The sequence below is a fragment of the Cetorhinus maximus genome, chromosome 28 (genome assembly GCF_964194155.1).
Source record: "Cetorhinus maximus chromosome 28, sCetMax3.hap1.1, whole genome shotgun sequence".
NCBI classification, from domain to species: Eukaryota; Metazoa; Chordata; class Chondrichthyes; order Lamniformes; family Cetorhinidae; genus Cetorhinus; species Cetorhinus maximus.
Genome location: NC_135906.1, coordinates 25,854,453 through 25,880,366, shown reverse-complemented (window position 1 = coordinate 25,880,366; position 25,914 = coordinate 25,854,453). Strand labels below are relative to the sequence as shown.

General features: G+C 45.2%; 1 protein-coding gene across 3 annotated transcripts; it reads left to right on the top strand.

The window, feature by feature from the left end:
- Positions 1-52: 52 nt before the first annotated feature.
- On the top strand, positions 53-25,561 carry epor (erythropoietin receptor). Of its 3 annotated transcripts, XR_013573570.1 has the most exons (9): positions 54-276; positions 8,981-9,104; positions 10,575-10,753; positions 11,755-11,906; positions 13,112-13,265; positions 15,564-15,651; positions 18,184-18,271; positions 21,170-24,588; positions 24,719-25,561. XR_013573570.1 is itself a non-coding variant. In XM_078531461.1 (8 exons), exons 1-8 carry the CDS (start codon positions 177-179, stop codon positions 21,980-21,982), a joined length of 1,695 nt encoding a protein of 564 aa, XP_078387587.1. In that variant the 5' UTR covers positions 53-176; the 3' UTR covers positions 21,983-24,699. The 3 variants fall into 3 exon arrangements, 2 of the variants coding, with proteins under 2 accessions (XP_078387587.1, XP_078387586.1); XM_078531461.1 differs by lacking the exon at positions 24,719-25,561 and having other exon boundaries at positions 53-276; positions 8,984-9,104; positions 21,170-24,699; XM_078531460.1 differs by lacking the exon at positions 24,719-25,561 and having other exon boundaries at positions 21,170-24,699.
- Positions 25,562-25,914: the final 353 nt, after the last annotated feature.

The window sequence follows — 25,914 nt, the reverse complement described above, 5'->3', positions numbered from 1 at the left end:
CTATTTCCCAAAGACCTTGGTAATAGATTGAAGTGACTGTGCTTTTCTCCACCTCCCCCGCCAGATCTTGTAAGATTAACGAAAGCAGCCTCACGTTGGTGTGTGTTTACTGGTCTCAGAACACTTCCAGGAGTTATCGGGCACACTTCACGTTCACAACTGGGAAAACTCGCACCATGGTTCATCCTCACTGCCATCAGAAAATAGGATCTTACCTCTTTGTACTAAGCGCTGCTGCTGTCCTTAAAGCAAGATCATTGAATTTGGAAGACAACTGTAAGGCTTTCTATGTTTATTACTGCGCCTGTTTAAGATTTTCGGTCACAAGTCTCTTATGCATACTGTGTAAGCAAAAAAAGGACTTGACATTTATTGATAATTTTAGGAACAGGTTCAAGGGGCTGAATGGCCAACTCCAGCTCTTATGCTCTTTGAAGAAAAACATAATTTTGATTATTTACTTTTAGATATAATTGGCTTTACTGTGAGTAAAGTGACATGAGTTGCCTGATATACTGAGCCTTCTGTAACCTGTGGGAGCCTGTGCTTCTCACCCGAGTGTGACAACTGTCCTTTCGAGAGATTTACAGCATAAATATTTCAATATTGTGACCCGGAATTATGTTGCTGATCTTTAGTTGCATTGCTAAGTGATTTAACAACCCTGCAATTTATTCATTTTTCTTTGTTGACAAATGTGGCACTTTTTTTTCAAATTGACTGAACTAGACATACATTTATTGGAATTTATATCAAATCTTAGAATCATTTTTAAAAAGTTCTTTCACTGGTTGTGGGTTAGGCCAGCATTTATTGCCTATCCCTAATTGCCTTTGAGAAGTCCATGGTACACCCCGGTGCTGTTAGGAAGGGAGTTCCAGGATTTTGACCCAGCGACAGGGAAAGAATGGCAATATAGTTTCAAGTCCCGATGGTGTGTGACTTGAAGGGGAACTTGGAGGTGGTGGCGTTCCCATGCATGTGCTGCCCTTGTCCTTCTAGGTGGTAGAGGTCACAGGTTTGGAAGGTGCTGTCGAAGGAGCCTTGGTGAGTTGCTGCAGTGCATCTTGTAGATGGTACACACACTGCTGCCACTGTGCGTCGGTGGTAGAGGCGGTGGATGGGGTGCCGATCAAGTGCGGCTGCTTTGCTCAGGATGGTGTTGAGCCTCTTGAGTGTTGTTGGAGCTGCACTCATCCAGGCAATGGAGGAGTATTCCATCACATTCCTGGCTTGTTGCCTTGTATCTGGTGGACAGGCTTTGGGGTGTCAGGAGGTGAGTTACTTGCTGCAGAATTCCCAGTCTCTGACCTGCTCGTAGCCACGGTATTTATATGACTGGTCCAGTTCAGTTTCTGTTTAATTCCCCAGGATGTTGTTGGTAGGGGATTTAGTGATGGTAATATTGTTGAATGCCAAGGGGAGATGGTTAGATTCTCTCAAGTTTGGAGATGGTCATCGCCTGGCACTTGTGTCACTTGCCCATTATTAGCCCAAGCAATTGTGTGGTACAGACTGGATGGACGGGAGTGTCTTTAATTGCATGGTTGTCAGCTCTGTAGTCCCAACAGTGCCAGGCAGGAGCTGTTGCCACTGCTGGACCCCCAAAGAAGAGGAGCCTAGACACCAAGGTAACTCTGGGGCATCGCTAGGGCCTAGCTGGCAGGCCCTGGTAAGGGGATGGGTGAGGGGGTGGAGACCTGGTCTGAGAGGCCAAGAGGGAGAGTAAAGGGGCAGGTATGACGCTGGGTAGGAACGATGGCCCCCAGCCCCCCCAAACTTGCCTGACACCAACCTGCGCAGCTAAAGCTGCTGGGCTTCCCACATTGTGCGGACCTTCTCCTGCCATGGATAAGAGAGTGGGAGTGGAGGGAGGCCTGTAAGAGGCCATTAATTATCCACTTAAGGACCTCAATCGACCCAAGGGTGAATGGGCTGTCCAACGCTTCCCCTGCCCTCTGTAAAATTTCAGCCAGGATGGGGGTGCGTGGGTAGGCGGTGAAAAGGCCACCCACTGGATTTTTCCGAGACCCGCCCCCCACCCACCTTCAAGCCTGCCAGCGGCTGGGGGGGGGCGGGGGGTGGGCACGGGAGGAGTGTAAAATCCAGCCTTTGATCTCTTCCAGAGGGCTCAGGTGATGCAGAAGTGCCTGTCCCATTGTGTTGTGGGTTACCCCTCTCCTTCTTCAAGAGAGAAGGAGGAATGACAGTGATTGCATTTGGGTGCTGTGCTTGCCGTGGTCGAATAGCTGGTTAGCTATTGGGTTGAATGGAGTCCTGATTGCGGTTTAGTGAGCGATGGGGGTGTGGTGCATTGGACGGAATGAGAGGTTGGTGATGGTGGGTAGGGGATGTCACTTGAAGATCCATTCACTGACCTTGACCACCCAGGTGAGGTGAGAATCTGCCATCCTTACCCGGTCTGGCCTCCATGTGGGTTGACTCTTTATGGTGGTGGAAGTGGAGATGATCAATGATTTTAAAAGCAATAAATGGGCACTCGATCGAAATAAACTTACTGGGCTATGGATAGAGTGGAGAAGCGAGAGCATTGGATTGATGGGCAGAGTGCCTTGCATGGGCTCGATGGGCTGAGTGGCCTCCTTCTCTGCTGATCTGACTCTGAATGGTCCCTTGAACGGAATAAAACAAGCCGTATAAGTGCTTATATTCACAGTTAGGCTCCGTAGGCTTGAGCACGATTCAGCCTTCGCCAGTGAAGCAGTTGCATTTATTTAACGAGCTGACATTTTATTCCGGAGTGCAGTTGTAAAATCTAACTTTAAAAAAAAGACTTTACGTCCAGTCTCTTTGGATGATTCAGAACCATTGGGTTTGCAAAAGCTGTTTTTGCCCAGGTACCTCAAGATAACATTTCTTGAGCGCAAACATGGTACAAAATGTCAGCTGACCTTGTTGTTTATCACAGAGTTTACGAGCAGTGATGTTAGGAGTGTGCCTTATCTTTCCAAACATGTGTTTCAATTGATGGGGCCAAGAGCGGGCATTTTGTGCAGCGTGGTGTAATTTATTGATTCAAGATTCATGGTTGAAGAAGATTAGCATTCTGCCCCAACTTTTTTCAAAAAGAGCACATGCACCAGCCATTAACATAAACAAGTCCTCTCCCCCCGCCGTGACTTACTACAAAGAATTCAAGGTTTGATATGGGATGTTAAATCAAGGGCCCCTCGGTTGGAGAAACTGTTCTGAAGAGGGGCAGTTGGTGTCCTACCCGGTGTCCTATCGTCCCTCAACCAACATTGCTGGAAACCAGCTTATTCAGTCAACGTCATGCGGCAGTTGTGGGATCTTGCTGTGCCTCCAATTCAAAAAGCAACGTGCTTTGGGATGTCCTGAGGTCGTGAAAGGCACCAGATTAACGCAAGGTCTTCCTTGTTGGACTCAAGAACTTCTGTCCAGCCGCCGTGTCTGCCGCTCACTCCCTCAAAATGTCCACCACATGATAACAGTGATTTGGATCTGAAGGCTTTTCAGGCCGAATCAGCTATCTGGAAAAATCTCAGCCCCGGTTTTCTCATCTCTCCATCTCTTTCTCTGTAACTCACTGGAAATGTCCAGTTGCTGCTTGAACCCATTTTTTTAAAAAAAAACAGCAATTATAAAAAGTAGAGAACAAAGAACAAACAAAGAAAAGTACAGCACAGGAACAGGCCCTTCGGCCCTCCAAGCCTGCGCCGATCATATTGCCCGTCAACTAAAACATTTTGCACTTCCGGGGTCCATATCCCTCTATTCCCATCCTATTCATGTATTTATCAAGCTGCCTCTTAAACACCACTATCGTACCTGCTTCCACCACCTCCTCTGGCAGCGAATTCCAGACACTCACTACACTCTGCGTAAAAAACTTGCCCCGCACATCTCTATAGTTTTCTCCTCTCACCGTAAATCTATGTCCCCTAGTAATTCACTCTTCCACCCTGGGAAAAAGCTTCTGACTATCTACCCTGTCCATGCCACTCATAATTTTGTAAACTTCTATCAAGTCGCCCCTCAATCTCTGTCGCTCTAGTGAGAACAATCCGAGTTTCTCCAACCTCTCCTCATAGCTAATAACCTCCAGACCAGGCAGCATCCTGGTAAACCACCTCTGCACCCTCTCTAACACCTCCATATCTTTCTGGTAATGTGGTGACCAGAATTGCACGCAATATTCCAAGTGTGGCCTAACCAAGGTTCTATACAGCTGCAGCATGACTTCCCAGCTTTTATACTCAATACCCCTGCCAATGAAGGCAAGCATGCCATATGCCTTCCTGACTACCTTATCCACCTGCGTTGCCACTTTTAGTGACCTGTGGACCTGTACATCCAGATCCCTCTGCCCGTCGATACACTTAAGAGTTCTGCCATTTACTGTATAATTCCTGCCTGTATTAGACCTTCCAAAATGCATTACCTCGCATTTGTCCAGATTAAACTCCATCTGCCATTTCTCTGCCCAAGTCTCCAACCGATCTATATCCCGTTGTATCCTTTGACAATCCTCTTCACTATCTGCAACTCCTCCAATCTTAATGTCGTCTGCAAACTTACTCATTAGCCCAGTTACATTTTCCTCCAAATCATTTATGTATACCACAAACAGCAAAGGTCCCAGCACTGATCCCTGCGGAACTCCACTAGTCACAGCTCTCCATTCAGAAAAGCACCCTTCCACAGCTACCCTCTGTCTTCTATGACCAAGCCAATTCTGTATCCATCTTGCCAGCTCACCTCTGATCCCGTGTGACTTTACCTTCTGTACCAGTCTGCCATGAGGGACCTTGTCAAAGGCCTTACTGAAATCCATGTAGATAACATCCACTGCCCTTCCATCGTCGATCATCTTTGTCACTTCCTCGAAAAACTCGATCAAGTTAGTGAGACACGACCTCCCCTTCACAAAACCATGCTGCCTCTCACTAATACGCCCGTTTGCTTCCAAATGGTAGTAAATCCTGTCATGAAGAATCTTCTCCAATAATTTCCCTACCACTGACGTAAGGCTCACCGGCCTGTAATTTCCTGGATTATCCCTGCTACCCTTCTTAAACAATGGAACAACATTGGCCATTCTCCAGTCCTCTGGGACCTCACCCGTAGCCAGTGAGGATACAAAGATTTCTGTCAAGGCCTCAGCAATCTCCTCCCTTGCCTCCCTCAGTACTCTGTAAAGTAGTGAGGTCACCAATGTGGGCAGTGGAGGGTGGCCTTTTACAGGGAGACCCATTGCTGCACCCACCCCACCCCCCAGCCTCCCCCTCCCCGAGCCTACCACCGGGTGCCCACCTCCAGGTTAGTTGAGCTCCCTCCTCGTCGTTTCGGGAAATAAGTTGCTGACTGCATGGAATATCCTCCCAAACTTGCTTTAACGCCTAATTGGCTGCCGCCTTGTGGGAGCAGGCTGCCCTGCTGGCCCCCAACCTGCCTTGGCTAGGGTTGCCAACTGTGATTAAATGGATTCCTGGAGGTTTCATCACATGACTTGCCCCCGCGCTCCAGCCATTAGTCGGCCGAAACATCCATCCTTGTGACGCACTGCCCTCCTACGCCAATTGGAAAGCAAAAAGATTCATCGCCTAATTGGATGATCCTTGACTGTCGGCCAAACAACCTTCTCTTTCCCTATTTTCAAAGTATTTTTTTTTATCCAGTAAAGAAAAACGTTCTCAAAAAATGACGATAAAAAAACAACCTTTTTAATGTCCCTATGATTTTCCTCCAATCTGGAGATTGATCTTCAATTCCCAGAGACTCCAGGCCAGTCCTGGAGGGTTGGCAAACCCTAGCTTGGCCAAAATGGCTGACACTGGGGGTGGGGTCGGGAAACTGGCACACTGGTTGGTTCCAGTATTCTCGCGCCCTGTCCGCCTCCACTCCTGACCTCGGCAGGGCCCGAAAGCCCTGCCCTGACTGGCAAGCCGCTATCTACACTTGCTCAGACTGAAACGAAATATTGGCACTTCAAGCGACTCCCTGAAGATTAGCAACACGTTACCAATGCCATGACCACTTGTCTGTTTAGCAGTCACCGTGAAACTAGAGAGATGAGTGCAGCAACAGAGGTTGCAGCCCCTGTTCTGCTACCTTTAATTTTTGTACGGGTTTTTCCGTGACCTCTGCTCCTGTTTGGTCAGCCGGCGAGCAGCAGGTCAAAGGTCATCTGGTGGATCTGTCCCCTAGCTTGGTAAATATTATAACGTGCGAGGTCAGAATGTAAGGGATTGGATGGCAGGGCAGGACCTCTCACTGATTATCTGGGAAAAAGAAATTGCATTTCTGTGGCACCTTTCACAACCTCAGGATGTCCCAGCGCACTTTACAGCCAATGGAGTGTAGTCTCTGTTGTAATGTAGGAAACCTGACAGCCAATTTGCACGCAGGAAACTCCCACAAACAGTAGTGTGATAATGACAGGGTAATCTGTTTGAGTGATGCTGATTGAGGGATAAGTATTAGCTGCTGTGTTTCCTACATGACATCAGTGACTAGACTTCATAAAAGTACTTCATTGAGTGTTGGAGCATCCTGTGGTCAGGAAAGGTGCTATATAAATGAAAGTCTTCTTGTGTGTGTGTGCGTGTGTGTGTAAAAAATTTTGAGAGGTATCCATCATACTTTAGCTATCACATTTTATATTAAGCACCAATAAATCACAACAGAACATTCTTTTCTTTAAAACAAATCTATAATACGATAAGAAGATTAACCGTTTCCTCCTGGTTTTCCTGACTTTGTGATCAAGGTCAGGCATTTGACTGATATAACTTGGGGTGACTTGACCTCTTCCCAAAGAGGACTATTGTCAATCTCGAAACACTTTCGATTGTAACAATAATTAGCCTAAAATTGGCTTCAGGATGTGCCTTTGTAAAGCACTTTCTACAAACGTAGCATAAGGGTGTTTGGCATAGCAAGGGTTAATGTGGGACAGGACCTGGGTCAGTCTAAGAGTATGCAGAGACCTGTGTAGAAGTCAGCATGGAATTAGCTCATAGTCTGGGCTATACTTTGCATATATGTAAATAGTTATGTGTTACCAATAAACACGATTGATCAACCTTACAAACCTCTGGACCTCTTTGTGAGACCTACTGAAGAAACTCTTACAACAACAAGGGGGACCTGATCAGTGACTTCAAAGACATGGGCCAAGTTAGGGGTTAAATAACATAGACCAAAGCCTAACATTTGTGGAGCAGATATTATGCGATTTCAGTTGGTCATCTGATTCCCAGCCTTTTATCGAGGATCTTAAACTGGAAAATTACCTTGCTGGTTGTTGATAATGTGAGCAATTAAGAGGCCTATATCAAATTATGCTCTCTGCTTTTTAACTGAGGTGTTAACACAGTTTATTTTAAAATGGGTAATTGACTCAGTTAAAATAAAAGAGTTAGAAGCGAGCTCAATAAGCAGAGATATCATAGGATCATATAATAGGATCCCATTGTTATGAAAGAACGCTCTAAATTGGTGGTGATTTTCACTGGAAGAGCGGAGGGGCTGTGGATGGGAATCCAATAGAGATTCACAAACTTCTAGGAAGTTCAGAGAGAGTAAACAATAAAAGATTGTCCCTGTTATTTGACAAGGCAATGCCTTGACCAATCAGGGTCAGGCTGCCTGGTTTAAATTTCAAACAATGCTTGGCAGTTAACTGTCATCTGCCATCACTGGTGCATTCTCCATGGCAGTGCCTCTACCAATCAGAGTCCGCTTGCCAACCAATCAGCACTCTCTTCACATAGACATGTTGTTTTCCCCTTATATTGGTAATCTTGCGAAGTGTCCTGATGAGTGCAAGATGAAAAGCTCCGACACCTCTCTTTTCCGCAATACTCAAGTTCTGTACTACCAAACGACTATTTGACAAATCATTGACATGGGAATATAGATTGAGGATCGTTCCAGGAGAATAATTGTTGGTTTTTGAAGGTCGGGTTATCGAAAAATACTGTTTTACCACATGTGGTATTGAGGTACAGACTGTAACATTCTTTAAAATTGAATCAGTTATGTCGTTGAAAAGGAAAAATAATAAAAGGTTATGGAAAAAGGTCAGGGAAATTAGATTAAAGTCGATAGTTGTTTGGTAGTACAGAACTTGAATATTGCCGAGAAAAAGAGACATGCTGTCAAAGCTTTTCATCTTGCACTCATCGGGACAGGCGCTAGAATGCCAAATTTCAAAGGGAACAATCGTTTCCTCCCTTTGAAATTTGGCATTCTTGGGTCTTTCCTTGTGCATGCAGGACAAAAACCTTTGACAGTATATCTCTTCTCTCAGCAATAATAAAGTAGATAGCTTCAGTTGTAAAGCCAGCACCAGCACAGGGCAATGGGCTGAATGGCCTTTCTGTGCTAATGTCGTCAATCAGTACTTGCCAGCCTTCAATTTGAAGTGTGTGGGACGTGGTGTTTACTTGTGTTGTGGTACTGGGAGAATTCCCTTCCTTTTCTTGTAAAATTGCCGTGGGATCTTTTACTTCCTCTTGAGAGGGCGGATGAGACCTCAGTTTAATGTCTCGTCTGAGAGATGGCACCTCCAACAATGCAGCACTCCCTCAGTGCTGCGCGGGCGGGTCCACCTGAATCATGTGCTCGTGCACCTGGAGTGGGACTTGAAGCTTAGAGGTGACAGCATTGCAAATGAGCCAAGCTAACACTGGGAGCAGGAGCAAAGTCAAGGAATCCAAAATATAAAAGCAATTGGGTACTCATAAATGGTGGCGCACTCAAGGTTCTCGAGATTCAGCCGATGTTGATAAGTATCTAAGTACAATGCTAACAGACCATTACTCAGACCTCCCCACCCCCTGAGTCTAACAGTCTCACCGCACGCTCCTATTCTAGAGGGTTGACAGCGATCAGTCAGTCAGCTCACAGCCCCCTGGGTTAAGCCAGCCCCCCAAGCACCACCTGTTTGAAGTGACTGATGGAGTCTTTTTTTTTTATCTATTGCATCTGGTAGCAGTAGGAGGATCAGAATCGTTGAGCTGCTTCACTAAAACGCTGGAAGAGTTCTTCTGTTTCTGGGATGAACGGGATGGCCGCAACACCAACCAATACAGATTGTCCTACCAGTACCTGTACCAGTACGTTGTCAATTATTTATCTATTCTTTTTTTTCCTCCTTGATGGGATGTGGGTGGCCAGGCCAGCATTTGTTGCCCATCCCTAATTGCCCTTTCAGAAGGGTCAGCCACATTGCTGTGGGGGTCTGGAGTCACATCTAGGCTAGACCAAAGTAAGGACAGCAGATTTCCTTCTCTAAAGGGAGGACATTCGTGAACCAGATGGGTTGTTACAACAATTGATGATAGTTGTCATGGGTTACCATTACTGATATTCCAGATTTATTATCTTTAATATTATTAATTATTATTAACCGGCTGCCGCGGTGGGATTTGAACCCCCGTGTCCCCAAAGCTTTAGGCTGGGACTCTGGATTACCAGTTCAGTGATATTACCGCTATGCAACCATCGCCCCACGTAAGACCACTATACAAACCTTCCTAAAGGCTCCATTGTTTTTGCCTGGATTCCATACTCAATAGAGATGTGTCTTCATGAAAAATGTGCTGCAAGATCTTTCTGCTTGAAAATGCACAACTTTTGTCATTTGTGTGTGGTATCGCTGAAAATAAATTGTTCTGTTTCTTTCTCATCAACCAATCTTTCTGGACTTTTTTCATGCATGTCGTGATTATCAAAATGTTCAAATCCTTCCACGGCCTTTCCTCTCCCTACCTCTGTAGCAATTTGATCCCTACAACCCCCTGAGACTTCTGCCTTCCTACATTTCTGGCATCTTGCGCATCTCGATTTCAACTTCTCCACCTTTGGAGGCCGAGCCTTGGGCAGCCTGGGCCCTGAAACCTGGAATTCTCTCCCTAAACCCCTCTGCTCCTCGACCCTTGCTTTAAGAAGCTCCTTCACCAAACTTTGGTCCAACTGTCCCAGCTTCTCCTCCTGTGGCTCGGGGGCAGTTTGTGTTGATTATTCTCTTGTGAAGCACCTTGGGCTGTTTCACAACACTGAAGTTGCTACGTAAATGCAGGTTGTTGTTGCACAATACCATACAAATAACGAATGACCCGAGGGCATTGATTTTAATCCAATTTCACGTTAGAAACCCGATGAAGAGGCATGTTAAAATCGACCAGGTGACTTACCCACCAATGTCCCTACTTTCAATTTTAAGCAGCTCTTATCATAGAATCATAGGAATTTACAGCATGGAAAGAGGCCATTCGGCCCATCATGTCCATGCTGACTGATAAGGAATCATCCCAGCCTAATCCCACTTTCAGGCTCATAGTCTTGCAGGTTATGGGACTTCAAGTGCATATCCAAGTAGGTTTTTTTTTAATATTGTGAGGGTGTCTGCTTCTACCAATTTTACAGGCAGTGAGTTCCCGATCCCCATAACCCTCTGGGTGAAAACATTCCCCTTCAAATCCCCTCTTAAACTACCTACCTCTTACCCTAAGTCTATACTCACTGGTTATGGACTCCTACCCCACTCAATCTAGATCTTTCTGCAATGTTTCTTGATCCTACAGGGATGATGGGGAGAAGAAAGAATGTCCACTATCCATGGAAAGGATTGGCGCCAACATGACCCGATACATCTGTACGTTTCCAATGATGGATGTTTCTTTGTTTGCTCCGCTGGAAATCGAGGTGTCACTAAATTCAAGTGTGATAACGAGCAGACAGGACATCTACATCAACAAGTTAGGTGAGTATAACCTATGAGCTTACTATGGCAGCAGCTATGGTGCAGTGGGTAGCAATCTCACTTCTGACTGTTGATTCAAGTCCCACGCAAAAGACTTGAGCATATAACCCGGACTGACACTCCAGCGCAGCACTGAGTGACTGCTGCACTGTCAGAAATTGTGTCTTTCAGATGAGACGCTAAACCGGGGTCCTGTCATGTGGACATAAAAGATTCCATGGCACTGTTCGAAGAACAGGCGAGTCCTGTCCGGGGTCCTGGCCAAATCCCCCTCAACAAGATCACCAAAAACAGAGGATCTGGTCATTATCACATTGCTTTCTGTGTTGTATTTCCTACAATACAATGATGGCTATGCTCCAAATGTACCACATTGGCTCTAGAGTGCAGTGCCACATTGTGAGGTTGTGAAAGATGCAGAGAGAAGAGCAAATCTTTTTTTCATAATACAGACCTCATAATACAGACTTCCAATACTTTACTTTGAAGGTCAATAAAAAAAGATCCCATTGAAGCTCCATGTAAAGTTGGGGTTGGTTGAGACTAAGGCAATGGCTTCTGTACTATAAGAAAACGTACATCTATGTACCATCTTTCACATTAAGCCTTCTCAACCCGTGCAGGTAAATCTTTACAATGAATTACCTTTTGAAGTGCAGTGACTTTTGCTGTGCCATAAATAGGGGCCATTCTGAATTACCAATGTCCCACAAATGGTACTGCATTGCCTATCCTGCTCATCTATTCAATGTTGACATCGATTGAGGACAGAATGTTGGACATCGTGATAAACATCTGTTCCTCTTCAAACAGGTGCCTTCGGTTATGTAAGATCCAGCTGACCCCCAGTTTAATGTCTCCTTTAACCACTGTGATCAGCCATGATCTCATTGAATGGCGGGTGGAACAGGCTCAAGGGGCTGAATGGTCTCCTCCTGTTCCTACATTCACAGCTTAGAGCAAAAAAGATCTCAACCTTGACTTTCCTTTTCTTCCCTCAGTTATTTTAGATCCACCATCTAATGTCACAGTGCAGCGGACTGGGAAACCTGACCAGCTTCATGTCAAGTGGTCAGCACCTCAGTTGAAGTATCTGGAAAACTCATTAATATATGAAGTCAACTTTTCTTCAGTTGGTTCCAATGTACACAAGGTAACAGAACTCATGCTTCATTACATGAGTAGCAGTGCCTGCTTCATGAGTCTAGGTGTTAATACTGATAAGCTTGTGTAAAACATTGGTTCAGCCTCAACTGGAGCGTTGGTTCTAGTTCTGGACACTGCATCTTAGGAAGGATGTGAAGGCTTTCAAGAGGGTGCAGAAAAGACTTCTGAGAATGGTTCCAAGGATGAGGGACTTCAGTTACGTGAATATATTGGAGAAGCTGAGGTGGTTCTCCTTAGAGAAGGTTGAGAAGAGATTTGATAGAGGTGTTCAAGATCATGAGGGGTCTGGACAGAGTAGATAGAGAGAAGCTGTTCCCATTGGCGACCAGAGGACACCGATTTAAGATGATTGGCTAAAGAGGCAATGGGGACATGAGGAAAAAAGTTTTCACGCAGCGAGCGGTTAGGACCTGGAATGCAGTGAGCGAGAGTGTGGGGGAAGCAGGGTCAATCGAGGCATTCAAAAGAGAATTGGATCATTATTTGAAAATAAAAGAACTTGCAGGGCTACGGGGAAAAGGCGGGAAGAGTGGGATTAGCTGAGTAGCTCTTGCAGAGAGCTGTCACGGACACGACACGGTCGAATGGCCTCCTTCTGTCCTGTAACAGTTCAATGCTTGCATGATTCTACTTGGCCTAGAGATGAAAAGTCCAAAGATTGTTCCTGTTCCTCATCACATGTGTGCTGGCACTCGATGAGGCTGGTCCCAATTTATGTTGAGAATGTCTTTTGAAACACTTTGCCAGCTGGTGAGTTGCCAATGAGTAGTAGGCAGGGAGGGACTTTTAGCAGGGCTCATTTATTTTATAGCAAGCAGAGATTGTTTACTCAGCATTATGAAGTTTATTGAAAAAGAGTCTGCCAACTAACTGAGTTCATGGCCGACACTGCAGCATCTTCCCTGATAATAACAGGGTGATGCCTCCATTAAAATGCAGTGAGTGGAGGATAGCACAAATTAGGAGGGTAAAAAATAGATCGCAATCACTTACAGCAGTGCGGACTCCAGGCACGATTGGCTGGGGGAACTTAACCAATCATCTCCATTCTAGCTGCGACTAGTGCTATCACGCTATGTATGTTTTGTTGCTAAACCAATATCTAAGTCCCGTAAATTGCTGCATGAATGACTATCATGAACTTAGCCACTGTGCAACATGTATCAATATTACCTTCTATTGACTGTGTAGGTGGAGACCATCAAAAAGAAGACAGAATGCATCATTATGAAGCTGAAATCCCAGACTGAGTACCTTGTCAGTATCCGTGCGAAACCCGATGGACTCTCCATAGATGGCTATTGGACTGTATGGTCCAAGCCCGTGTCTGTCGTTACAGATTCAGGTACTTGAATTATCTCTGTGTTTTCTGACCAGACATTCTTCCCCTTTGCAGAATTAGAGTTTATGGAGTGGGATTTCTCCAAACCATGTGCCACTCAGTGTATCATCTAACACTGTGACACAGACAAGTTCCATTGGGAAGATCAATGTTCATGTTAGAAACAGAAGACAAATAACCAGAATTTAGGAGATAGATATGCCCTCAGCCATTTCTAGCTCATCCATGCAGTGAAAAGGCAAGAGTTTCCCCCCATCGTGGAGTCCGTCTGTTTCTAAAATTATTCTGGATTTTTTGAGGTCTACAGTCCTGCCCATAAATCAAGCTCATGTTTTTCTTTAACATTAAATGGAATTATATAGAGCTTTATAGCACAGTACCAGGCCATTCAGCCCAACAGGTCTATGCCAGCATTTATGGTCCATGCAAGTGAAGATGAGCTTCCTGTCAGTGTTGGGAGTTTACACCTGTGTTCCTTTGTCCTACTGTCTCAGTTTAACTTGAATTATTCTTCTGAATATACCTTTCCTATACCCTACATTCCTTTGATGTACCCATTTTGTTAACTCCATTCAAGTCTGTTACAAATGTTAATCCCAAACCAGTTGGTGAAGTATGAAACTAGGCACTGGTACTTTACCTTTGTATCTTAACAATATAATTAACATACCATTAACAACTCAGACCTCCAATGCTAAGCTTCAGAGACTCTTCATTGCTCTGATGTTAGGGCTTGTGCCTTGATGACCAAAGCTGGACATACAATAGACGATTAACTGGATTCTGATGGCTGGGAATACCTTGCTGTTCTGAAATAAATCATCTATTATGCACCCGCTGGAGCAGAAAAGGGCAGAACATAAATGCAAAAGGTGCCTCTCTCAAATTACTCATGCAAATTTGACATTTTCCACTGTCTATTGCAACTTACCTGCTTTTTATCTGGCTGGTTGCCCACATTCTACCATCCACTCTGCTGCCCATGTCATGATTCGCATCAAGTTCTGCTCTCACCCTGGCACTCACTGACCTACGTTGGCTCTTGGTTGAGCAACCTCTGGATTTTAAAATTCCCATCCTTGTTTTCAGATCCCGCTCACTATCTCTATGACCTCTTTCAGCCCTACAGCCCCTGTTGGAACCCTGTGCTTCCCAATTCTGACCTCTCGAACATTCCTGATTATAATCACTCCATACTTGTGACTCTACCGTCAGTTGCTTAGGCCCTAAGCTCTGGAATTCACTCTCTCTTTATCTCACCGCCTCCCTTTCTTCCTTTTCAGACATTCTTTAAAACTTGTCTCTTGATCTCTGACACTTTTAAAAACGTTAAAAATAGAAATTTTAAAAAATCCTTAACATGTCCCCCTCATGTCACATGAGATGGGATATGTTCATAAATTACAGTAAAACTTTATTAAACTGTTTAAAACCCTACATGAAACCTCATCCCGCCGCTGGATGAGGTTTCATGTTTTCTCTATTTACCGCCGGGGCTCCTGGCCGACCCGCCAACCTTAAGGACGGGCAGGTCCTTTAATTGTTTAAATGATCCTGTCAATGGCCTCAATTGGCCATTGACAGGTCGGCGGGCCCACAGCTGATTTTGCTGTGCCCCCGCCTTCCTGAAAATTTGAATGGGGCGGGGTGACATCGGGAGTTCCCCTTGATGTCATCCCGTGTCATTTTACGCATCGGCGAGTGGGCCCCGCCCCCTGCTCACAATTCTGCCCTATGTTACCATACCATCAGGGATCATAATTAATAAATTATTTAAATGAGACTGGCCATTTAAATTTGGCTCCAAATGACTCACAGAAGAATCAAGTACGCGAGAATGTACTGCACCACAAGACCACCTCAAAAATATCAGGGGAGTTCAAAGTGCAGTTGAGCTTAAAGAGCAGGCCAGCGGACATCCAGTCCTGGAGAGATGACCCAAAATGGCCATGAGAGTGCGCATGGACAAATAGCAAATCAAAATGGCTTCGGCACTGAAAGAGCTCCATTAAACCTGGACACCATGGCAACCACCAGGAAATGGAAATGTTGGCGCCATGCAAATCATATAACTATCATGAGAATTATGTGCAGTGTTTACAATGAGGGGAAGTTTTTATCTGGTGTGAACCTTCAAGTCGGCAGTATTGCCCTTTTAAATCGGTCCGCACATGGGGTGTTGGAAAACATATTCCTCGAGTGGTTCTTCATGGGGCTCGTGTTAAGAAAAATGTGTTGATGATGCTTTGTAGAGAAACCTCTAAGAACTTTGCTGAATTCCTATATTCTCCTGTTTTCCAGACCTGGATCCGTTGATTCTAAGCTTGTCTTTGGTCCTTGTCATGATCATTATGTTGCTGTTTCTGACTCTCCTCATGACCAACCACAGGTATTCTACCTTTCTGTTGGCAGAGTTAATGTAACCTTTCCCACCAACTTGTTGTATAGCACAACTCTGGTACAAATGGAAAGAAAGAATTAAGAATTCACCGCACACTGATAAGGGTTGGGGGGGAGGTGGGGCAGTGGCTAGCGCTGCTGCCTCATAGCCCCGGGGACCTGGATTCAAAACTGACCTTGGGTGTCTGTCTGTGTGGAGTTTGCATGTTCTCCCTATGTCTGTGTGGGTTTTTGCTGAGTGTTCTGGTTTCCTTCCACTGTCCAAAGACGAGCTGGCTAGGTGGATTGGCTACAGTAAATTGCCCCTTAGTGTGTGTGTGTGTGTGTGTGAGTGTGTGCCCTGTGATGGACTGGCATCCTGCCTAGTGCCCATTGCCTGTCAGGATAGACTAACTCCCCACCGCCCTGAATTGGATGAAACGGTTCTGGAAAAGTGCATGAGTGATAAAGACAAGTGGCTCAGTTGGTAGCATGGCTGCCTTGGGATTTGTAGGTTCAAGTCCCACTCCAGTGACTTGAACACAAATCTAGGCAAACATTCCAGTGTAGTGCTGCACTGCCAGAGGTGCTGCTTTTCAGGTGAAATATCGAACAAAGACTTTGTCTGCTCTCAGGTGGATGTCAAAGATCCCACGACACTATTTTGAAGAGCAGCAGGGCTCTCTTTGATGTCCTGGCCAATATTTATCCCTCGATCAACATCACGAAACCAGATTACCTGGTCATTACCACAGTGCTGTTTGTGGGAGCTTGCTGTGCACAAATTGGTCGCAGCGTTTCCTATATTATGACTGCGACTAGACCGATTGTAAAGTGCATTAATATCCTTGGGTCATCAAAGGTGTTATATAATAACAAGTTCTTTCTTTAATAATAATTTAAAAACTGGTTTACAGTTTCCGTGGAAAAAATGGCAGAATCATGAAATTGGTTAAAAATTCCAATCACCCCCGGCACCCCATTTATAACAGTTATTCCCCCTCCCCGACACCCCATTTATAACAGTTATTCCCCCTCCCCGACACCCCATTTATAACATTTATTTCCCCTCCCCGACACCCCATTTATAACATTTATTCCCCCTCCCCGACACCCCATTTATAACATTTATTCCCCCTCCCCGACACCCCATTTATAACAGTTATTCCCCCTCCCCGACACCCCATTTATAACATTTCCCAACTTTAAGAGCACAGGGAGTCGAGTATTTTTTTAAAAAACTTACCTTATAGTTAGTATCTATATTTGGACTTGGTGTTTAACCTTTACCAGCAGGAATAGACAGCCAAATTCTATGATTGCGAATTCCTGGGCTGGTAGTAATATTTAAGGTGAATTCAATGGAATAGAATGAAATCGACTGAAGGATAATTGTCGCACTGAGACAGTTGGGGCTGAATTTTTGCCCCGATTATGGGACGGAGGCGAGTGCATAATTTCACACGGCCCCTGGGGCCACTTCCCCTGAGGCAGGATGATGGCTGGGAGGGCTACCCACCTGCAAGTGGCGACTAGCCATCGGAGGTGGGTTAAAGACCAATTGGGGGCAAATACTCGAGGCAGAGTGGAATTTTCCACCTGGCCTGCGGGTCTCCACAGTGTCAGGAACAGGCCAACTGCCTGGCGACAGCCTCCCGGTGGCAGACTGGCCAGCCAATACTCCAACATGCCCCCCCACCACCCCCACCCCACTGCCTACTTGGCCACAGGCTGCCCTGTGAAGGGATTTCCCCATCCACAATGGTGGCCCAACAGAGGTGGCCATTTCTCAATTCCCATTTGTTAGAGTTGCTGAGAGGAGGTCCTCAAGATGGAGGCACCCCGCCTCTCGCTCTCCCTCACCCTACACTGGCATCTGTGCTGCAGGAGCTCCTATTGACCCCCCAGCTTCCAGAACCCACCCACCATCCTTACTTGGACGGCAAGCTCACTTTCTGGTCGCTAATAGGGAAAGTCACTGACGGGTGGGTGACTGTTCCTGACACAGGGCAGGCTTAGGACCCCCATTTGACCCAAAATCCTGCCCCTTGGTCTTTTTCATTTTTAATGAAATATTAGTGAGGATTGGAGATTTGAGCAGGGAGATGGGAGCTATATCCCTTCATCTGTGGGACCGGCCTGGAATGTGACACAGACCATTGTGGTGCACCATCTGTTTGCCAGTGTCACGGGTCCAAGTGGCCATAGAACCATCTCCTGAACTCTGACCTGTGCCCAAGGATCAGAGCTGCCCACAATGTAGAACCGATTGGCAGTCTCACATGGACAGGCCACCTGGATGGCTGGATGGGCACATTGCCCGACAGATAGGAGTCAAAGTCTTGTTGTGCAGTAGGAATGAGTGGGAGAGCATCTGACTGAACTATACCTCATCTTAGGGTGCTCGATGCGACAGAAGATGGGTAAGAGTTCCGTTTTGAACTCTTCATTTGATCAGCGCAAAGAAACACCTTTGAAACCCTTTGATAATAACATATTTATCTCAACTCAACACCAACTGGACCTTTTTATTCATTTTCAGAGTGATAAAGGAAAAGATTTGGCCTCTGGTGCCCTCCCCTGAGAACATGTTCGATGGATTGTTCACTGTGTACAGGGGGAACTTCCAGGTAAAACATAGCTTTATAAATCACGTTGCAGTCTGCATTCTTATTGACTTTACGTTCAAATCCATAAGACTTATAAAAAAAAGTCTTCTCTTGTGAAGAATCGTATTAGAATATGGTTCCGTGACCACGTTCAATACTTCTAGTTTAGTTTGGGACCTCTGCTGCCACCTTGAGCAGTAGGTAGCAAAGCGTATGGGATCTTGGGCAGGGGAGGGAAGTCGTAGTTTGTCATGATGCCCCCAACACCATGCAGGTGGGTACCCGGTGCTACCAGACCAATCAGAGGGCTGGCAGCTCCAGAGCCTCGGGGCAGCCCCAATGGGAAAGGACGGAGGTCCGAGAACGTGAGGGGGCCTGAAAATGAGGGAGCCCTCGGAGGGGTGAAAATCATTACGTTACTTTTTAGAGGGTCCAAGCAGGCAGGCTCCTCCCATTGGAGGAGAAAACCTTCTGGCGGAAGCTTTTGTGCCTTTGCCTTTGCTGCTGGTGGACCCTCCCCTCCCCCTTTGAGGGAATACCATACCCACCCCACCCCCTCCCCAACAACTGCCGCAGGGAGAACCCCCCCCCCGCCTTCGTTGAACTAGCGGCCACCCCATGCTGAGGGGGGAGGTGAGAGGGGAGGCGGAGGGGCTACACTGGCCCCGGGTGAGCTCTCGGCGAGCCCTCTAAATTGCCCCTAATTGGGGCCTTGATGATTTAAGTTGTCTGATAACGCTCCTGTGACGCGCTGCGGTGGTTTGACTCGATGAATGCAAGTTCTTGTTGTGCCAGGGCAAAGGAAGACCAGCGTCTGACTGGGGTAATGAGAATCTCTTCAGCTAGATGTGCACCCGCACAATGACCAAATCCACTTGACAGGTTATTCTGGGCTCTTCCATACTCCCCATGAGAAAAGTGAAAAAAAGAAAATCAGCTGTTTTACTACAAAAAGCCAGGGAAAAATAAAGACAAAAAATCATCGCACCTCTAGAGTTAACACACACAGACAACACATACACACACACACAACACACACACACACACAACACACTCACACACACACACAACACACACACACACAACACACATACACAACACACTCACACACACACACAACACACACACACACAACACACACACACAACACACTCACATACACACACAACACACACACACACAACACAACACACACACACAACACACTCACACACACAAACACACACACACACAACACACACACACAACACACACGCAATACACACACACACAACACACACACAACAGACACAACACACACGCAACACACACACACACAACACACACACACACAACACACACACAACACACACGCAACACACTCACACACACACAACACACACACACACACACAACACAAACACACAACACACACAACACACACAGACAACACACAGACAACACATACACACACACACACAACACACACGCAACACACACACACACAACACACACACACACACAACACAAACACACACACACAACACACAACACACACAACACAAACACACACACACAACACACAACACACACAACACACACAACACACACACACACACCATCAGGCATTACCCCTGGCCTAATGCAGGAATACTTGAGGTGGCCGTGAACTGCAAATATGCACTTGTTCCTGAAGACAGCCACGACCTCCACAGTAACATCAGTGGAGTTTGTTGACATTATCATTGAGTTAATGCCTTTTGAAAATTAATTAAATCTCAAACAAAAAAATGGCAATATCTTGAATGAAACATTGAGTTTGCCAAGTTCAATCATCAAGGAAAGCTCGTTAGCTGTTGATCATCGTAAAGCCTTCCCGAAGATGACTTGGACTGAGTGTTTCAGCTCAGTGCCAAGTCTCTGACAGGGGAGCAACTGTCGTTTCATTTTAACATAAATCTTCCAGTCTTTTACTGAGCCAGAATTTCAAATATTCTCCTTGGGGACTCAAGATGGTTAGGTTTTTCCTGCTCCCTAATTGAAGGTTTAATGACACATTAAGATCAAGAACATATTTGTTTGTCTTTACATTAGTGTAAGTTAGGTTATGTTGTTGTATCTCCACTTGGCTCATTTGGTAGCACAGTTGCCTCTGGTGCAGTTTTGGAGTTCAACCAAGCATAATCTAGGCTGACGCTCCAGCGCAGTACAGAGGTAGAGCTACATTGTCCATCGGATGAGAAGGGCATCTGGATGAAATGATCTGCCAGGGAACATCTGGCTGTTCCAGTGGTCTGGTGGACGTTTGAGGCCGCAAGGCACTATCCAAAGAAACATAAGGAGGTTCCTCAGTGTCACCATTTCTCCCTCACCTGACTCCAACAAACACAGGTGAATGTATCCCTCACCTCATTCTCCATTGAGGGCATACTACTGAGGGAGGGCTGCACTGTTGGTGGTGCGGTCTTTTGGATGGGACGGTAAACCGAGGCCCCGTCTGTCTTCTCAGGTGGAGGTAATAAATCCTGTGGCACCATTTCGTAGGAGAGCAGGGAAATTCTCCCCGGTGTCCTGAGCAATGTCACAAAACCAGAACATCTGGTCATTATCTCATTGCTGTTTAAGGGAGTTTGCTGTGCACAAATTGATTGCCCTGTTCTCAACATCACAACAGGGCCTATACTTCAAAATACAACTTAATTGTCCGTAAAGCGCTTTGGGATGTCCCACCGATATAAAAAGCACTGGATAAACATGAGTCCTTTATACAAGGAGAACCTACGTGTAGGATAGAGCCCTGAATAAAGAAGTGCTGAGAGGAACCTTGGAGTAATTTAAGAAGTTGTTAGATGAGGGAGCCTTCTTTTGAGTGACTTTCCTCATCAGAATCTGTTTGGCAGGTCTGGTACCGAGAGTAACAATCTCGTTTGTAATTTGCAGGAATGGTTGGGCCGAAGCAGTGTGCAAATTTGGTGGAACCTGCAATTCTTCAGCACCAACGAGCCAGCCAGCGCCCTGGAGATCTTGTCCGAGATAAAGACGTTTCCACCAGACTTGGTCAAAATCAAACATCAGGAAGTCTTCCTGGACGAGCAAAGCTTCCTGGTCCCTGAATTTGACCCGCTTAAGCTGCAGCAAGAGACCCTGATGGATGAAGGCAAGTTGCCTGCCAGAGTGCAGGTGGCGTCTGACAACAGGGAGGCCTATGTTGTCTTGAATCAGAATTTTTTATCAGGTAACACCTCTCTGTCTGATGCATGTAGTCTCGCTCAGAACAGCAATGATGTCTCGGACGAAGAGATGCCTTTGCAATTGTTGTTTGAGAGCTCTGGAATGAGTTCTCAGGAGGATAAGTCTTCCACCAGAGAGGAAGACTCTTTGCAGAATGCCTCAATATCACGTCAGTCGTCACTGTCTAGTGGGATAGAGCAAGGAAGTCCAGTGACACTAACATGTTTTGACTACGCCAAGTGTGACTCTGGAGGGCAGTTGCTTTACCTGAATCCATTAAGAGTCAAGCTGGAGAGAGACAGATATTATCCTTACCTTCAGATGTCGGACTCTGGGGTTTCTGCTGATTTCAGCATCACAGAATTTCAGTCGCGCAGGAACACAGTGGATACAGGCGCTTACACAAACCTTTACAGGAGGGAAGATTTTCCAGAGTGCATACATGCCTCGAACTCAGAATCTTTTACAAATTCACTTACCTTCAAAACTTTTGTGAGTGAAAGAGAGGTGAGCTGCAGCTAATTTCATCTTGGTAGAGACTTGAGGTAATGTATTCCATCGCCTGCTTCATTTGAGTGGAAGGAACGAAGCAAGCAAATCCATCGACGTGCAAGGTTAATAATTTATAATGCCACACAAAGCTGTAGATAAGCAAGCAGCAGGATCTGGATCAGGAGCAATGTCTGAACCCAAACAAAGCCCCGTTACTCAGCTCAAGAAGGTTTGATGTCAATGCAGCAACTTGGAGATGGGTACTGATTGCGAAGAGCCAGTTCTTTCTGAGAAAGAACGTCGGTCTTATTCCATGAGGAATTTGAGGATGTTCGAGATTCGGGATTGTGTATGCACACACATGCACACCACACCCACATATCACACCACACACACACACCACACACACACCACACACACATGTCACACCACACACACATGTCACACCACACACACATGTCACATCACACACATATCACACCACACATATATATCACACCACATACATATATCACACCAAACACACATATTACACCACACACCACACACACATATCACACCACACACACACACCACACACACATGTCACACCACACACACATGTCACACCACACACACATGTCACACCACACACATATCACACCACACATATATATCACACCACATACATATATCACACCACACACACATATTACACCACACACACATTTCACACCACACACACATATCACACCACACACACGTCACACCACATACACATATCACACCACACACACATATCACACCACACACACATATCACACCACACATATATATCACACCACATACATATATCACACCACACACACATATTACACCACGCACACACACACACACACACACACACACATATACACACATATACACACAGGTGGGTTGATGGCAGACAAATAGGAAAGGTGAGAAGGTCAGCCAATTGGAAACGTTCAGTTCAAAGAAGAAGCAACAGAACATCGATCCAAACACTAGCCACTTATTGCTAGAATGCCTGTCTGATTTTTGGTGGTGCGTGAAGGCGAAAGCCAGATGGTTGAGACTCACTATGACTAAGGTGAAGACTAGGAAATTGAAGTTCACCTTGAAGAACAACACAATGTTTGGACATTTACCGTAGAGATAAGTAAGGACTCCAACCCATTATGCCACAGTGAGGTGAACTTAGAGAGTCATAATCTCTCTGCATATAAACAGAATAAGCAGTTATGACAAAAATCTTACTTAGTAATCATATGACAGACAAGAAAAGCCACCTGATGCTTTACTGGGGTTCACCTAGTGCCTTAAGCCACACTGATCATGAAGTCTCCCAAGTTTCATTGCAGACTGTACAGCATTAGTTGGCCTCAGTTGAAGTGATGATAAGGAGTGTCTAATTAGCCTCAGGCTAACCCCATGGTGCCTCTGAGTTAGAAAGTCACAGGTTCAAGTCCCACAAAGACTTGAGCACAAAATCCAGACTGACCTTCCAGTGCAGAACTAAGCAACTTCTACCTTCTGGATGAGACATTGAACTGAGACCCTTTCTACCCTCTCATGTGGATGTAAAAGACCCCAGTGCACTATTTTGAAGATGAGCATGGGAGTTATCCCCAGTGTCCTGACCAATATTTATCCTTCAATTTGTATCACCAGGATAGATGATCTGGTCCTTATCATATTGCTGTTTGTGGGAACTTGCTGTGTGCAAATTGATTGACATTACAAAAGTGACCACACTTCAAAAAGTACTTAATTGGCTGTAAAGCATTTTGGGACATCCTGAAGACATGAAAGTTACTATATAAATGCAAGTCTTTTTTTTTGGTGATCCTGGACTAGGGAGGGGAAAATGGTTTTGCTCTCCAGACTTGATTAGATATGCAAAGATGCCAGGACTCTCACTCAACTGTGATGGTTGCTGGCTTCAAATGGGTGGTCACGACACAAAATACGAATAAGGACTAATTCAGTGAGGTGCTGGATGTCTGCGAAAAGTCAATGCCTTCAGGAGAGGAAGGGAGGACTAAACGTTAGCAAGGACAGGAACACCCCTTGAATGGCATGAGACAAATGAATTTCTGGATAAACCGCACAGCTTATCGTTCTTAAAAGTGCTGTCACATCGATGACTAGACAGTATCAGTACCAGAGTCTGTGTTGGTGGATAGAGAAGGGAGAATGAATGGTGTGTTCTTCAAATCACAACACACCCACAGGCTATTTGCAAAGAATTTTGAGGGGCCTTTGCTGGGTAGGCCATGACTTTGTCCAATATGTTATTTTTTTTGCGTTGGACACTCACTGCAGTTGGGTGTTTTATATTGATGTAGCGGGTACAGTGAAACCTGTTCCCAATTTTGATATTAAAGTATTTTAAACTTACCCATGATCACTGCTGCAGCAAATTAATGTGACTGGAACGTACACCCCTCTCACTTTAATTCCTGGAGACTTATCAACAATGTGGCAGGACTCCACCCTGGTGAAACCTCACCATTCAAAACGATACCATTTTTAAGCTTGCCCCATCCCAAGCACGGCTGGCTGGATCATTTAGGCAACCTTCTCATGTTCCACAGAGGCTCACAGCATTTTGTGTGCCCAGGTCGAAGAAAACGGTAAAAACTGGGAAATAAGAGTACTGGTCCGAACTGCTCTTGTATCCCTTAAAATGGAACACCAGTAAAAAACTGGGAAATAAGAGTACTGGTCCGAACTGCTCTTGTATCCCTTAAAATGGAACACCAGTAAAAAACTGGGAAATAAGAGTACTGGTCCGAACTGCTCTTGTCTCCCTTAAAATGGAACACCAGTAAAAACTGGGAAATAAGAGTACTGGTCCGAACTGTTTTTTTTCCTTCTGGGCGGTGGGGAGGTGGGGGAAAGGAAAGTTTCTCCGCTCTGTGCTAAATTTCTTCCATTTGGTCTTAAAAGTTCTTGTAAGATTGTAGAAAGAAGAATGGGGGTAAAAACCATTCAGCCCTGGAAAGAGGTGGAGAAGGTGCGATGAGTTTTTGTAATGTTATATCACACGTGCAATTCCTTTCACAAGTTTCACACGATTATAACTAAGGGGTTCCTAGACCAATTGCTGGGATGCTATGCAGAAGGGAACAAGAAACTCAACTTTGTCATTGCAAAACAAGATAAGTCATGTCCCGTAGTTGTGAGGTAAAGTAAAACTGACCTAACCGTGCGTTTTATCACTGCCGTGATACCAGCCCCCTCAAGTGACCGTACATTTTCCTGTCATTAACTAGAGAGCCACCTGGCTTAGAATTCACATTACTGTAAAACATAAAGAGAGAAAATAGCCTGTAGGGTGGACACAGCATCCGTGGAGAGTTAATGTTTCAGATCGTCAGTGGGAGAAACTTTTCTGTCTCTATTTCAGATTTCCACCTTCTGCCATATTTTATTTTTATTTCACTGTAAAATACTCAAACCGATGTACATAAAATTTTATTCTTACCAAAATTATTTTTTAACAATGTTAAAAAGTTTTATATATATTTTGTATATTTTTTTAAGCGACTGCCTCCTCTTTTGGTCAGGTGTTTTTCTATAAATAAAATGGATTGATTTATTTTATACGCATCTATTTTTTGTGACCCTTTTATTTAAAAAAAAAATGCGTTTCACTCTCTTTTAAATCAACAGTTTACTTCGTGTAGGATTGTGACTGACTGGATTAAGCAATTGCATTTGTAGGCCAGGTTGTTTGGCATCAACAATGATCACACCATGAAATTCATGCTTACGCTGTTAGCTATGGGTCCTTACTTACTGAGGTGAGTTGAATGAGTAATTAATGTGAGAATCCAGCAAGCTCTTAAAAATAATGGGAACAGGAAGTGCGAGAAGCCATTTCCGCCCGGAACAGCAACCAACCAGCAAATTCTAGAGATTTTCAACTCACCTACCCATCAAAGGGAGGTGGTGGC

Coding starts and splice junctions, on each gene's coding strand:
- epor (XM_078531460.1), top strand. CDS start 177: ATGGTTCATCCTCACTGCCATCAGAAAATAGGATCTTACCTCTTTGTA. Junction 277..8,980: donor ATTGAATTTGGAAGACAACT/GTAAGGCTTTCT, acceptor TGCATCTGGTAG/CAGTAGGAGGATCAGAATCG. Junction 11,907..13,111: donor TTGGTTCCAATGTACACAAG/GTAACAGAACTC, acceptor TTGACTGTGTAG/GTGGAGACCATCAAAAAGAA.